The sequence below is a fragment of the Dicentrarchus labrax genome, unplaced genomic scaffold, assembly GCF_905237075.1.
Source record: "Dicentrarchus labrax unplaced genomic scaffold, dlabrax2021, whole genome shotgun sequence".
Lineage (NCBI taxonomy): Eukaryota > Metazoa > Chordata > Actinopteri > Moronidae > Dicentrarchus > Dicentrarchus labrax.
The window spans coordinates 30,297,957-30,314,123 of record NW_026136713.1 but is presented as its reverse complement, the minus strand read 5'-3'; the positions used below and the strand labels follow the sequence as shown (position 1 = coordinate 30,314,123).

Genomic DNA, 16,167 nt, shown 5'->3' with positions numbered 1-16,167 from the left:
ACTACTTAGCTTAGAAAGACTTGTATACTGTAACTACTGGTATAGTACACACAATGTAGATGGCCATTCAAAGGCCGTCACCACAGCTGTCCAAATGTGCCTTTTGTGAGTTGCGCAGTCACAGTAGTTTCTCCTACTATGTTTGGAGGACGAGTGGTATTCAGTTTGTTGCAGTCTGCAACTTCACCACTAGATGCCACTAAATCCTACTCACTGGTTCTTTATTAACTATAATCTTTAACATCAGTGGACATCTTAGAGGCTCACATACTTTAAACACTTTTTTGGTTGTTGTTTTGATATAAATGTTGTCGCTGATGAGTAAGATTCAGATTTTAGCAAACATGGAGGTGAGTAAGAATGAGAGTGTAGGTAAGGAAAGAAAGAAGGAAGCATTTGAAGTAAATGCAGCTCACCCATAACCTTAATCTGTTCAGATAGTTACAGTGATCTTGACCCCACTTCCCCTTCCCCTCAGAAGTGATGAACCGTACACTGCATGCATCCTCAGGAGAACCCTAATGCCGTGCAGCCACGACAGATTTTGTGAGGGCTGAGACTCTCACTTGTTATTGACTGTAAAAGCTCACACTTTCCTTCAGCTATGAACATTGTAACCATAGCTGTCTCCATTCACCCATGTAACCACAGCCAAATATAGTTCAAGTTCATGCACTGGCTATTGGGACTTATGAAAACCTTGGGTGCATCAAAAATGTGCATTACATTCTCAATTCATAGAGACAGTATTGCGAGGCTGTTGTTTTCAGTGTATGTTATGCAATCCGCCCCCTGTATGTTGCATTTCTTTTTCAAGATCTGTGTGCATCTGTCAGATACCCAGTGTTGTACATCAATATTTGTTTGTTGTTTTGTGTTTTTGGGGAACCGATGTGGATTTGTTTCTGCGTGCAGGGATCTATCCAACAACAGACTGGTGGCGATCCCTCCCAATCTCTTTGTCTTACTGGGGGATTTGCTCCAACTGTGAGTGTTGTTTACACAAATACACTGGGATATACAGTTATGCATGCAAGCATACTTATTCCATGAATAGTTACTAGGGTTTATCTTTTGATTCTGTCAGGAACGGACAATGGAGTCATTAGTAAGGTTGTTGTATAACACAAAAGTTCACCCCTAATATGTACTTTCAGTGAGTGCTGGTAAATATCCTTTAAAGTTGTAATCCTTCACATTTTGGTCACATAACAGGGCACAGTAAAGTTACCTTTCTGAGAAGTTTGAAGTGTGCAGGCTGTCTCCTTTAACTCTTCATCTAACAGTGCACTATGGCGGTTCCTTCTTGATTCATTACTGCTTTAATAAAATGAAAAAAAAATTACCATAGTTTTGTTATGTAGAGGCATTTTTGCATTTCCTGTGGCTGCTTCACAATTAAAGCCACCCTGTGATTCCCCAGTTGAATGCTATTAATGTGAAGCGGCTGAGGGATGTTCTGTTTGCATTAGCAGTAATTTAATACAGCTCTGACACAGTGTAAAGCCAGTGAAAAGTAAACAGAGCAAGGCTGTAATCAATAAAATCAGATTTTGCTGGGTTACAAGCTATTTCATTTTCCTGTTATTTCCTCATTCTAAGTTAGGCAATCTGAATTCAACACATTAATAGCAGACTCCACCACTATCAAAAAAATACTACTATATACAGAGATAATTACTGATTGTAAATACAGTGATTGACAATTGCAAAATAAAAGTTGGCCATCTTAAAGATTGTAACTTCAAGCAGTAGTAGGGAAACATTGTCACTAATGTTACATCTATTATCAAGGAACTTTAACACTGTAGGGTGCTTTACTATGTCCTTGTCCTACTAAACATAATGTGTAATGTACTTTCATGTAATTAGTAAATCGGATTTATTTTGATGTTATCTAATTGATTTTCATTACTGCGTTTCTTATCTTTGTCTTTTAGGAATATATCATACAATCCCATTGTGGAGCTCCAAGTTGACCACTTTGACAAGTTGCATAAACTGAAGTCATTGTAAGTATACATTATTAAATGCTGAATGACTCTTGCAACTAATCCAAAACATGTTACACATAAAAAAATATCCCTGTTTGTGTTAAAAGGGCATTTGAAGAGCTTTCCTGTTACATGTTTAAGGGTTCAGAAGAGCAGCAAACATACAGACAGACATGTGTGATGGCCTGGATAATGAAAATAAAAAAAGACCCTGACATGCTAGGAGGAAATCATTGTTCTGTCAATGTTGGCCCATTTTGTGAGGGTCACAGCATTTGCTGAATGGTGGTCAAGCATGAGATACAAGCATGAGCTCAGCTGTATGAACAAATAAAAAAAAGAAGAAAATGTATTTGGGAAAGTATAACTGTTTCTCATTTAGTCTTTGAATGGCTAGTTGCTTGGGAGAACCTTTGGTGGAAATATTTGTGCTTTCAAAGACATTTATAATTATAATAACAATTATAAATCAAAACTGTATTGTGGGTGTGGCATCTGACTTGGACAAAATCACTATGTCTGTATATTTTCTAGGAGCATTGAAGGAATTGAAATTGAAAACATACAACGGAGGATGTTTGAACCTCTCAAATATTTGACTCACATGTAAGTACTCCTTTGTCATATTATGTGTTTATACTGTTAATCCTCTTCATTTGACTGTCACAAAGACTGTAGGCCTTTCACGTGTATTTCTAGCAGTGAGACCCCAGCTAGCCTTATCGAGACTGTCAGGCTTCTTTTCCAACTGGGAGATGCTGGAGTCAGGCTTAGTGTAATCCATCTTTTCTGTGAGTGAAACAGCCTGAGATACACCCATGCAGGTCCTGGAATGGATGCAACAGAGAGAAAGTAAATGCCCTTTCAGCCTTTTTAGAAAAGCTCTTCAAGGCTCTTTTTTCTCCAGAGTTTTATTTAAGTTCCAGGAAGATATGGTAAGATACAAATAGTTTGTTTGCTCAAATAGAGTGTCTCCAATCTTGAATGGGCACTTCATCCAAGTTACAAAACATATCATTTCTGACTCTATCTATCTAGCCTAGAATTTCTTTGGTTTTGTTTTGTCCAGATTTTGAGATATTTGTCTCTGAGATTTCTGCCTCTGCACCAATACAGAGGAGATGAATGGAAATTCATTTTTGGTGCTCACAGCATTGAAAAAGGATCCTTACCAGAGTACCTGGAACAGTGTTTTGCAAAGACATATTGTTGTTTTTTGGCATGCTATTGCTCTAGGGATGGCATTGTCAGTTTTTTGTCGATTGGTCCACCGCTTTAGTGCTTACTGAATTATCTCTAGCTGGATAGCTGGATGGACTGCCATGAAGCTTTGTATATCATTCATGGTCCCCAGATGAAGCCTGCTGACTTGGTGATCCTGGTTTAGATTCAGATGTCTTCACACTGGGTGGCCAATTGACACTTTTCACATGCTTTCATGTCACAAGTCAATTTCAAATTCATAACTGATAACGTAGCAGTGTGCACAGACAGACAAGTTTCAGACCATCAGGGGCAAAGTGAGAAATATATACATATCTATTGTAATTTATTCCTATACCTGCAGAGTAATCTTAGTCAGCAGCTGTTCTGGTAGCAGCGCAGAGTCTCTCTCTCTCTCTCTCTCTCTCTCTCTCTCTCTCTCTCTCTCTCTCTCTCTCTCTCTCTCTCTCGCAGACAGCAGTGAGAGTAACTTACTATGGTTACGGGGACGCTCTGCATCCCTGTGGCTCTGAAACTTTCTCATGATTTGCAAGAGATTTTTAGCAAAATCATGGATATAAGTGATCCTAAATGATGAACTAAAACATAATTTTACATTGTTGATTAACATTATACAGGGTTGCCAGTATGATCTCACGTTGCCTGAACAAATCTCATGCCAAAGAAGAGGAAGCCTTAAAGCCAATCCCTCATGAGAAAATGTAATTATCTCTGCAAACAGGACCAAGTCTGATCATCAGGCTTTTTTCCAGAGCCCAAAGTACACAGTTTGTGTGGCTTTAGTTGACAGAGGCGTTAATAGATACCGCTCCAACATCAAACACCTTTCATGTATGCAGAGTGTTGCCTCACTGCTCTTCAATTTCATATCTATGCCAAATTTTAAAAAATCATTAAAAAAAAAACAACAAATACAACTTTTGATGTGATTAAGACATGTTTGATTAATTAGGCTCACCAATAATCTCACACTAGTAACCCTAGGAGGTGTGTACTACAGATTTGGAAATTAAATCATCATCATGCATTGGTATTTATCCTAGCTCTTTTTATCAGACAGTACCATTGGCCTAATTTATCTGCCAAAGTGTCAGACGATGAACTGCCTTTGTAGTCTTATCAGTAAATATGTGTGAAAGCATCTCTGATATAATTGATAAGAAAAATATGACAAATCCAAACAAAATAGTTCAGTTCCTAGTTCCTTGTCTTCTATTCCTTGGCTGGCTTTCTAGATTAATAAAATCTGTTTGTTTTGTTGTTGTTTTCTGGACAAAATTATCTGTGCGGGATGCACTGTCTTTGAACAGTGTGTTTTTCTTCCTTCATTTACTTTTCATACAATGGTACTGTTTGTAGATTCTCCTGAGGGTCCTATTTTTCAATGCCCCCTTCCCCCATCCTTCTGACTCTGATCTCAGCCACAAAAATGACTCCATACACAGCAACATTCTCTGATCCCCAATATCCTGGTTAGGTTAGGTTGACAAGTATGCTGATCTACCATACTTATTCATCATTGACCATAATTATTGACCTTTCTTTCATCTGCTGCTTTCATCTTCTATATGCTTTAAAATTTTGTATTTCTCTGAACTTGTTAAACTACATTTCTGGGGGTTGAGGAGTGACGAAAGGATAAATTAGCTTTGTTGATTCTGACTTTGCAGCTGTGCTTTGTGTTTAGTGCTAATTAGCTTATGTTAGCATGCTAACACGCTAACCGTACCTGCATAACATTAGCATGTTAACATTGCCATTGTGTTTTTGATCTTTAGCATGGTCTTTAGTATTCAGTTTAAAGCACCACTAGCAGTGCATTATCTGTACTGGATACCCGTTTCAGCCGACTCACTCAACCCTGTCCAAAATAAATAGAAGTTTTGAAAGAAGAAAAGCTTCAGTTTTAACACAAATAGATTTTTTGATTAAGTTTACTACCTCTAAAGCCCCGCCATCCAATGCTAACCCTTTTTCAAACCCTTTGTTCAAGCTAAATTAAATCTTTAGTCAAAATCATCAACCCTTTTCTTTTTCTTTTTTTATGTTTCTGCTTTCCAATCGTCTCAACAAAAAAAGCTGTTAAGGTGTGTGGACTGCACACTCGCCTATAAAAACCCAGTAAATAAACTCCCTTATTTCTTTTTCTTAACTTGATTTTCTTCTTTAATCTATTATCACAGCTACTTCAAGAAATTCCAATACTGCGGCTATGCTCCTCATGTGCGCAGCTGCAAACCCAACACAGACGGCATCTCGTCCTTCGAGGACCTGTTGGCCAACATCGTGCTGAGGGTCTTCGTCTGGGTGGTCTCTGCCACCACCTGCTTCGGCAACATCTTCGTCATCTGCATGCGCTCCTACATCCGATCGGAGAACAAACTCCATGCCATGTGCATCATCTCCCTCTGCTGTAAGTCACACTGCATTTAAAGGAGGGATCTAGTGGAAACAGGATTTATATTTGCAGAATACGTTTTACCATTACTTACAGTATATATGTGTATATATAGGTATTATCCAGTCTCTTCTGTAAGTCATACAGATATAGATGGTGTGGTATTTACTGCCAAATAACAAGTTTTTACAATATGATAAATTGGTGGCTTTCTGCCTTATTACCACTACAGTATACTTATATTTATATTTACCTCTTCATTGTGTTTATAAACCGGACTATAGTCTGGAATTATGCCAGATACAACTACAGAAGGGGAAAGTGGAAATTCTGCAAAATAATTTAGTTTCCTACTTTTGAAGTAAACAGACCTATGAACTCAGTAGGAAATTTTAAATGAGTTCCCAGTGTGCTTATCAGTGTGTTTCACCAACAATGATTTCGTATTATGTACACTGTTGACACCCTCATGAATAATACTAAATGTAGAAATAATACAATCTTGTTCCAAAGTGTAATTTTTGCCATCCGATTAAAATAAATTAATCACAGCATAATATTGGCACAAAAATGGTAACTGCTCAACGGTCCAGTGAAGGCAGTGATTCATTCACAGAACATTCACTGACTCATCTACCAAGATAAATATCCTTCAGATAACTTATACCTATACAGTAGCTATGTCAATTGGACTTACAGTGTTTTCCCCAAGTGTATATATAGTTTTGGAATGTAACTTATGCTATACTATGTGCAGTGCAGACAAAACTAACTTCATATGACTGCATTGGTATATAGTCAAAATCTATCAGCGTGGTGTTTGTTTATCCAACCGTATCTACTGCAGGTGTGTGATGGCATTCAGATAAGGGCTGTGAGAGTTCATTGAAGGGCTTCTTCTACAGGAACAAAGACTTTGATTGCAGTGAGAAAGTTCCTTTGGAAATAGAGTAGAATTTATATGATAGCACTGACACTGCACAGATAAAGGCTCCTCATGCCAAAAATCTAATAATGCATTTTCCTTCACATTTTGGCACTTTAGCTTCTAACTGACATTCAGCATGGGTCTCACTATGACATTATAAGTCTCAGGAGGAAAGTGAATTCATGAAAGTAAGATAATATAAAGCAAACAATTCCACCTTTAAACAAACTTGCTGTTATGGGAAGTTGCTGAATGGATCTATGCAGGTGTGAAACCAGATAGTGTACATTAACTTTATGGTTATCGTTCCCAAGAGGGAATTTCTTTTGAATAGAAACTGCACAGAGAGAGAAAACATAAAAGCGCAAAATATATAGGAAATAAATGTTGTGTCTGTGCCTACGGTGGCATTTTACATCTATAAGTCAAACATAAAGGATCCTATGTGGACTATAAGTCTCAGAGCAGCTGAGATCAAAGAGCTCAGAATATGCAAAGCAGAAATGATATGTTATAGTGGTTGTATGCTCGCTTTCCTGCTACATCCACAATGAAAGCCATGTGGAGGATGACAGCCATTATTCATTATCTCCTTCTGTGGTTCACTTAATATGGCGACCTTTAAAACTTTATTACCAGAATGTCAGTGGGGGCTGATAGCACACTAATTTATGGTGGCTGAGACCAGACAAAAACAGAGCATAAGGTAATTAGCACAAGCGAAAATGTCTCGATATTATTCATTGTTCGCTTCTTTTTAACAACAGTGGATTATGTGTCTCTTCATGTGAGCAGGACGTGTCTGAATGTTGCTTTTAATCCAGTTATTAAAGTGGAACAGCGTTGAGTCTGGAAAGAAAGAAGGCACAAACAAAGCAGAGACATTCAGATAAGAGTGTGTGTCGCTGGTAATGTGGTTTAGAACCAGAACAAGAGTTGTGAGAACGATTCTTCCTACGCTGTAAATGGACTTGCATCTGGTCATTCAATATACTTTTATCATTTGATGTTACCTTATGGGTTTTCACACATTTATCACCCATAATTCTCTGCCTCTCTGTATCTAACCTTTGCTACACCTTTTCTATTTATTTTAGTTTCTAAGAATGTAGCGCTTGTTTTCTATATCCTTCCTGATTTATGTTAGAGAGTACTTTGAGCCGGCTTGAGTCAGCCAGAGGTCAATTTATACTTCAACTTCAACACTTTAATGTACTCATATAGAAGTATAATGCATCACTTTGTATCTCATAATTCAATAACTAAATAGCAATTACAAAAGCAAAAAATATTATGCTGAAGATATTGCATTGATTGACACTTAAAGGTATGTGTCAGCTCCGAAGGTTTTCATTCAGATTATGCACAGCAAAGCTTCGTCTCAGCTGCCCCATCCAATTTTCACATGACGAATATTAGGGGAGTCTTTAATGAGGATATATACAGTGTGTGTGAAATTAAAAATGCTTTTTCATGAGCATTGGTATTGCTTCCATATCAAAGGATTTATTCTCAGGAGGGTTTGGGTAATACACTTACTATATTATTAAAGAAACATTAAGTAGTGACTGATGATGAAGGAGTGGCGAGTTCCTCAGAGGATGCAAGCTTTGAATTTAATTTCTGCTTTGACAAAGTGTCAGCAAACACATTGTGGTGGTAGGCTGAGGGTAGAAAAAGTACATAGTTGTAAAAGAAAATACCATGTGGGATTGGGATTTATTTATTATTTTGTTTGGTTGTTAGTTTTTCATAGGCAAGACTTTGAAAACTTTGGGACTGTGGGCCAGATGCAGAAACATCTGTGTAGTTAAAAAGCCTACAGCCTGTGCATTAAAGCAGTACAGTATCCCATATACAAGTACTCTTTATTGTCATGATGTATTTATGTGCACATTGTTACTGCCTAGCCCACAATTATCCATGAACAGGGTTCCCACGCATCCTGGAAATTTAGAGACCATTTTGCTAGTCATGGAAACACCCAATTGATTAAAATGACCAAATATCCTGGAAATAATCTATGCTGTCATGGACAATATAATTCCATTTTAGCAACTCACTCAGATCTCCTACAAAAACCTGGTTGCGTATTTAGTTTGAAACATGACTGTTTGTTGGATGAGCTGCATAGTATGACACTTCAAAGTGGGTGACATGAAGCACAACTGACTTGCAGTGATCTTTTTGCTGTCGAGTTCTGAGCCGCGGGCAGAAATCTCATATCTACATGCATACAGCCCATTAATGATCCAATTTAAATGTGTTGTTGTGCTTGATAAAAAGATAGTGATGTTAACTGTACGTGCAACAGACCCTGTCACTCTCTACTTCTTATTTTAATTGGCTGATTGAAGATTCATTTTCTGTAAAATAAAGTAAATATTGTACTTGATTTAAACTATTAATGTTACTATTAGAGGAAAACTGTAGTAAACTATTTTCAATTCGCCTCAGCTCTGCTCCACTTAAACCGAAGCAGAAAAGAAATCAGTGGTTGTGAGAACAGCCAGGCTGTAATGAACCACGAGGGATAAAACTGTGTCAGTTAAATGTGTCAGTATTTGGCCTACTGGTAAATTATATGACCGTTTGTGAGCAAGTGCTGTTCTGTTTTGTCAAGAAAAGCTCCAGAAAAATGTCCTGGAATGATCCTGAAAAGAGATTTATTAAAAAGAGCGGGAACCCTAATAAATATTCATATATAGCTAGATGTTAATGATAATGACGATAATACAACAAAAGGCAAATACAACATCTTCAAACAGTACCAAAGCAATCAAATGGTGATTGATGACACATGAGTACAGGGGGACATTTTAAAGGACTAGTTGAACATTTTGGGTAATAATCTTATTTGCTTGTGGCTGAGAGTAAGACCAATACCACTTTCAAGCCTAGCCATTAAATATGAAGTTACAGCCAGCAGCCAGTTAGCTTAGCTTAGCATAAAGACAGAAAACATCTTACTCTGTAAATTAATAACAATTCGCCATTTTAGTGCTCCAGGAAGTTTCCCTTTTCCATTTTCTTCTTCCCTTCCCTTTCTGTCTCCGTTGCTTACCCAGCTTCTAAAGTCTGTGATGCTGGAGTAAACATCAACAACAGTAACACAACACTGTATTTATTTTTATAAATACACACCAATGGGTGTAAGGCCATCTTCGCATATCCATCATTACATTACCTGACTGCAATAATAATAATTTTTTTTTTTTTTTTTTTTTTTTTTTTTTGGTGGGTTTTTTTTTTTTTTTTTTTTTTTTGGGTTTTTTTTATTTTTTTTTTTTTTTTTTTTTTTTATAAAAAAAAAAGGGTTTTTTTTTTTTTTTTTTTTTTTTTTTTTTAATTTTTTTTTTTTTTTTTTTTTTTGGTTTTTTTTTTTTTTTTTTTTTTTTTTTTTTTTTTTTTTTTTTTTTTTTATTAAATTTCTCCCTTTTATTAAAAAAGTTTTTGGTTTTTTTCCCTGGTTTCTTTTCTTATAGTTGTATTTCCAAAGTTGAGTGACCTGCTTGTCATCATCCATCTCCACATTATAGACAGGAAGCCTTTCATGTAGGGCCATGTCTGTACTTGGTTTGATTCGGTTCTCACTTCGAAGAAATTGCATTGCAGTTCCTATGAAAGAGAACTGCTTGAAAAAGACCTGCTTTATCAGTCAGTGTTGGTCTTTGTTTGGAGTTCAAATACATTCAGTTAAATGAACCAAGCTTAAGGTGTGAACACTTGGATGGACGCTGGATCTGAATGTGTCTTTAAAGATGTTTAATTGTTGAACCAATCTTTACAGTCAATACATTTTTTGGAATATGTTGTCAATTAGAGCTCTCCTTTCTTGCAGGTGCAGACGGGCTGATGGGAATTTACCTTTTTATGATCGGTGCGTATGATCTGAAGTTCCGTGGCGAGTACAACCGGCACGCCCAGGCCTGGATGGACAGCAGTCAGTGTCAGGTCATCGGCTCTTTGGCCATGTTGTCCACTGAGGTATCAGTCCTTCTCCTCACGTACCTCACTCTGGAGAAATACATCTGCATCGTCTACCCTTTCCAGTACTTGACTCCTGGCTGGCGACGAACTGTCACCATCCTTCTCGGGATATGGGTGTTTGGCTTTATTGTTGCCTTCCTGCCCCTGGCCTGCAAGGGGCTGTTTCGCAACTTCTACGGGACCAATGGAGTTTGCTTCCCACTGCACTCTGAGCAGCCAGAGACACTTTGGGCTCATGTTTACTCCATTGTCATCTTCCTGGGTGGGCATTTATTCTTGCAATAGTCCTTTGAGCTGTTTTGTTGTTTATTTTAATTTGCATAGCTTCGTTATTATTGAACATCCACAGTGCAAATATGAGCTATTGCATTTGCAATCCAGAAACTAACCAGATATTTCTCTGCAGGTCTGAACTTGGTGGCATTCCTCATCATTGTCCTATCCTATGCAAGCATGTTCTATAACATCCAGAGAACAGGGACTCAGACCACTAAATACAGCAACCACATCAAGAAAGAGGTGACCATCGCCAAAAGGTTCTTCTCTATCGTCATTACTGACTCCCTTTGCTGGATCCCCATTTTCATCCTCAAGATCCTGTCACTGCTGCAGGTGGAGATTCCCGGTACAGTAAAAGTGCTATAACCATGTAAAGGGTTACTCCACTGGAAGTCTACACTTTGAGTATCAAATACGCTTCCTCGGTGGGCTTGCAATGTGGTTCTGAAAACTCTGTAGCATGCTTTTTTGTGCAGAAACAGCAGCTATAGTGAGCTCGAAATCACAGCCACTGACGTAAATCTTGGTCGCCATTGAATTCAGTGGCTAAAATAACCCTCAAAATGGCCATCGAAATTTTTAAAAAAGAACTACGACATAATCCACTTATCTGCTGTTGATTCCTATGCACAGTTTTTTCCAAGTAATTGGCCATTTTTGGATAAACTTTGGAGCTACGACACAATAGCATGACACAGAAGTAAAGTTTATAGCTATGTTGTGACTACATCTGCCTTCCTCTGCAAAGCTACTAACTCTTCAGAGCCACATGTCAAGCCTATAGGGAGATGAGTGCTCAAAAGAGACATTTTGGTTGAGTATTTCTTTAATTGTATTAAATTGTAATGCATTTTCTGTATATTAGTAAATGTCTTAAGTACTATGACAGGTGTTTCAACTAAGTTTTAAAAGGTTTTTAAAAAGGCATTCACCACTGAATAAAAAGCATTTAACTGTAGACACCTTGGTGTTTTTAGCTTGCACTCTATACCCAAATGACCATTTAATATTGTGCAGAAAGTCCATTACATACATAACCTGTGAGCTCTGGCTTCCTAATTAGATGCCCAGGGGTAAAAGGGATTTTCATTAATTACATAAATGGCTTTGATTAAAGGATTTTATGTTCAAGTACTCTGCCAACTCACAACCATGTTGAACTCTGCTTAGTCCTGTTGTCTTACCTCTTCTTCTCTGTCTTTTTTCTCACTGCAGGTACTATCAGCTCCTGGGTGGTCATATTTATTCTCCCCATTAACAGCGCCCTTAACCCCATCCTTTACACGCTGACCACACGGCCCTTCAAAGAGACCATTCTGCAGGTATGGGCTAACTACAGGCAGAAGAGGCCTCTGCTCAGTGGTCACCCAGCTCATCATCCGTCGCTCACCTGGCAGGAAATGTGGCCCCTGCAGGAGAACAGCCACGGCTTCACCACGGGGCACCCGCTGGAGACAACAGGCACGCTAGCCAAGCTCACCCCGGTGGAAAACCCTACCGAGGGATACAATGACATTACCACGTGCACACAGCAACAGAAGCAACATACAGTGCTGTCAGTATGCTCACAGAAACAAACAGCGCCACACACACTCGCACACACCCACATATACACACAAACAAATGAACTCATCTAGGTGTCGAACAGCCGCTACACAGATTTGTTCATAATGACATCAAAGAGTCACCCTTAACAGATGATTCAGGTACATTCATCTCGGCAAAGTGTTTGACCTTTTACTAATACCGTTTTTAAAGGGACAGTCCTTGATTTGTGCCCAGATTTGTCCTAAAAATAATTCATCTTCATTAGAGTTAGTGGAATCCCACTGTGTGCATGTCTTGACCAAGCAGCAGCCATCACAGCAATGGGTGAAGTCAAGTGAAGTGTGGAAATCCCTTATGTGGCAGTACAGTTACTCTTATGAACACTACACTCCGAAAATATATCAGTACAGAGCATAAGTCATGCCCAGCTAATGGTTTAGCTTTTATTCCACTAGGTCTCCGTTTAATTTCTCGCAAAGGGCTTCTTTCATTATTCTTTCTGAAAGCTGAAACATTATATATTATCCATAGTCCATACTCTTAGCTGAATATTCATCTACTAGTATACTGGCGAGTAAAATGTTGACAACTTATCATTTTTAACAGTGATAACGTAAACGTATTTTGTTCAAATCCAATAACCACAGGTCCTGTTAACCATGTGACTCAAAACAAAATAGTTAATGTAGAAGGTTGTTCTTGCAAAATCCCAAAAGCTTTTTCTGGACCTTTCAAACATATCTTGCTGTCTTCAGTCTAAAATGTTAAAATTGTACTAGCCTTGCAGTTGTAGATTTACTTTATTTTTATAATATGGACAAAGAAAACCCATATCGTCTAATCATAATATTTGCAGCTGTAAATCTGCAAGAAACTTGCATTTGTCTTTTAAGTTTATTATAGATGCTGATTTCTCTCTCCTGGCCCTGAGTAATGATGTCTTATGGGAACATTCTGTGACAGGAAAAACTGTAATCTGGTGATAATTACAATCAGTCACTGGGCAGTTCAGATGAAGAGATTTGTGTGAATCAACCCTTATAAAGCCTTTTTGATTGGGCCCATAAAAATACATTGCATGCTGTACTTACTAGTTTCATCTTGTATCGATAATAATACATGCAACTTGCAGCAAAGAACTTTTTAAAGCCCTTCTTCTTGCATCCATCAAAAGTGTTTTTTGTGTTGCCACTGCCACCAAAAATTATTTTAGGGAAATATTGAATGTAATGTTTGAGATATGTCCAGTATGTTTATGAAAGAATGTACTTAATTTGGGCAGGCAGCAATTTTAAATAGTCTTTTATACATCCTGTCTAGAAATACCCCAGCTGGTCTGGGGGGTTGAACTTGGACTCAACCTCGCCGCACAAACCACACCACACTACACATTTTTTTACACTGTGATCTGTACAGTGAAGACATTTGTACAGTGATCATAAAATATTCTGTGCATGTGTGGAAATTGACTTTTCCAGACATTGTAAATGTATGAATGTATAGCAGACATGCTATAACACAGATGGCGATGACCTTGTTATTAAAACAATGATTTGTGAATATGTTGTATGTGCCATTTGTGTTTACATTACATTCCTATACTGAAAAGACAGAGAACTGAGGAGTTTGCTCATAATATCTGCAGGCTTACATTGAATATTGATGGAAAAATGTTTTGAATGTGTTACCATTTAATTTGTTGTATTGACTTGTGTCCCACAATAAATTACTTACAAGGGAGTTTTTTTGTGTTTTTGTTGTTCTTGAGTGAAATGTGTACAATAAATATATGTACACTTCATATCTGCTTGTTGATATTTATTATTTTGTGCACATTTGTTTTTTGTCTTATTATTTTGGGCATTGTTTGGATTGTAAAACTGAAACAATAAGTGATATAAGTTAATAGAATAGAATAGAAAAGCCTTTATTGTCATTATACCCAGTACAATGAAATTTAAAGAGCAGCCCCGTAAAAGTGCACACATAATTAGCACGGTATAAAAGACTATACAATAAATACAATACAAAACAATAAAAACATTAGTGCAAGTTTGAGTTTAGTATGGTGACAGTTTTGGGGAAGAAGCTATCCCTGAGTCTGTTTGTTCTGGCCCGTATGGACCTGAAACGCCTACCAGAGGGCATCAGGTTAAAGAGATGGAAGCCGGGGTGGGTGGTGTCCTTCAAGATGTTTCTGGCCCTGCTGAGACAACGGGAGTTATAGATGGCAGTCAAGGAAGGCAGAGGGCAGCCGATGATTTTTTGTGCGGTGTTTGCCACCCTCTGCAGTCGCTTCCTGTCGGCCTCTGTGCAGCTGGAGTGCCACACTGTCACAGCGTAGGTCAGCAGGCTCTCGATGGTGGAACGGTGGAAGGTCACCAGCAGCTGAGTGTTTAGTTGCTCCTTCCTGAGCACCCTCAGGAAGTGTAGCCGCTGCTGGGCCTTCTTGACCAGCGCTGTGGTGTTGACCGTCCAGGAGAGGTCTGCAGAGATGTGGATGCCGAGGAATTTGAAGGATTCCACTCGCTCTACACATTCACCGTTGATGTACAGGGGGGCTCTGTTCCGCCTGAAGTCCAGGATGAGTTCCTTTGTCTTGGTGATGTTTAGTGCCAAGTTGTAGGCCGCCTCGTTTCCCCCTGTAATCAGAATGATGTTCTCTGGGTGGACGGGACTGCAGTCGGATGTGTAGAGGGAGTAGTGGGCTCAGCACACAGCCCTGGGGAGAGCCAGTGCTGAGAGTGCGGGAGGAGGAGGGGTGAGGACCCAGTTTCACCTGCTGGGGTCGGTTGACCAAAAAGTATTTTATCCAGGAGCAGGTGGGTGGTGGGAGCCCCAGGTTGGCTAGCTTGGGGATCAGAATGTCCGGTATTGGTGGGGGTTGCAGTGGTCGTTGGAGTGATGTGGCTGAGTGCTGTGTTTGAGACTCAAAGCGGGCAAATAAGCTGTTCAGCTCCTCTGCCAACCCCGTATCTGAGTCCCCGGGTGTCCCAGCACAGCCTCTGTAGTTGGTGATGGTCTGTATGCCCTGCCACACCTACCTGGGGTTGTTGAGATGTTCCTCTGAAGCATGGGTACGGAGTACAAATGTATCTCATAGGTTTTTTTCTGACATATTGGGAATAGTTGGGTCAGTACTTGTAGTAAGTAGCAATAACACTACCTAAAAATACTTCACTGGCCTTGCATTTAAGCAGTTTATCATCTGCTGCCACTATGCATATAGGTCCACAGCTATGCATCAACTAAAGTACTTCCAAAAAAGTTGAAAACAGGAGTTGGCCTTTAATGGCAGAAACTGTGAAACTGAAGATTGCACTGTTGGATAACACACAACAAACTCAATCATAGTGATTACAAAGTCACAGAACTGTTAGATACCATAAACAAGAGTTGGAGCAAAGGATTTGTATAAATGTACAACTAATAAAACTTGATTCCCAAAGACTAACTTGACTGTAAAGTGGAAGAATACATTGTAAGTCATAGTTGGTAGAACAGTAATCACAACACAGCTGTAATAAAGTGCCAACAGATAACACTTTAAGAAGGGCATTCAGCGGGAAATGAAAAAGGCTGTCACTTTCAGATTTCTAGCAGGTTATTGCTTATTTCACCATTATAATTCTTTTTGATTCTCCACTCAATTTCCCCTCCTCCCCCATAGAGTTTATCAGCTGTTGTGAAAACAAACAAATCCAACACTCTTCAAAGGCAGAGAGAAAAACAAATGAAATGCTCAGTGCCTCAGTTGCAGCAGTTCAAGGCCTGAACACATGGCTTGTTTTCTTTGTTTTTCACTT

At 38.7% G+C, this 16,167-nt stretch overlaps 1 protein-coding gene across 3 annotated transcripts in view; it reads left to right on the top strand.

Annotated features, from left to right (window-relative positions):
• Positions 1-14,101, top strand: part of rxfp1 (relaxin family peptide receptor 1) — a 68,185-nt gene extending 54,084 nt beyond the window's left edge. For 2 of the 3 annotated variants that reach the window (XM_051420669.1, XM_051420668.1), the window contains exons 12-18: positions 916-987; positions 1,941-2,012; positions 2,529-2,600; positions 5,402-5,631; positions 10,386-10,796; positions 10,941-11,159; positions 12,029-14,101. In XM_051420669.1, coding sequence (XP_051276629.1) covers positions 916-987; positions 1,941-2,012; positions 2,529-2,600; positions 5,402-5,631; positions 10,386-10,796; positions 10,941-11,159; positions 12,029-12,450 — 1,498 coding nt within the window. In that variant the 3' untranslated portion in view covers positions 12,451-14,101. The remainder of the gene's footprint in view (positions 1-915; positions 988-1,940; positions 2,013-2,528; positions 2,601-5,401; positions 5,632-10,385; positions 10,797-10,940; positions 11,160-12,028) is intronic. The other variant, XM_051420670.1, reaches the window with a different exon arrangement.
• The last annotated feature ends 2,066 nt before the right edge of the window (positions 14,102-16,167 follow it).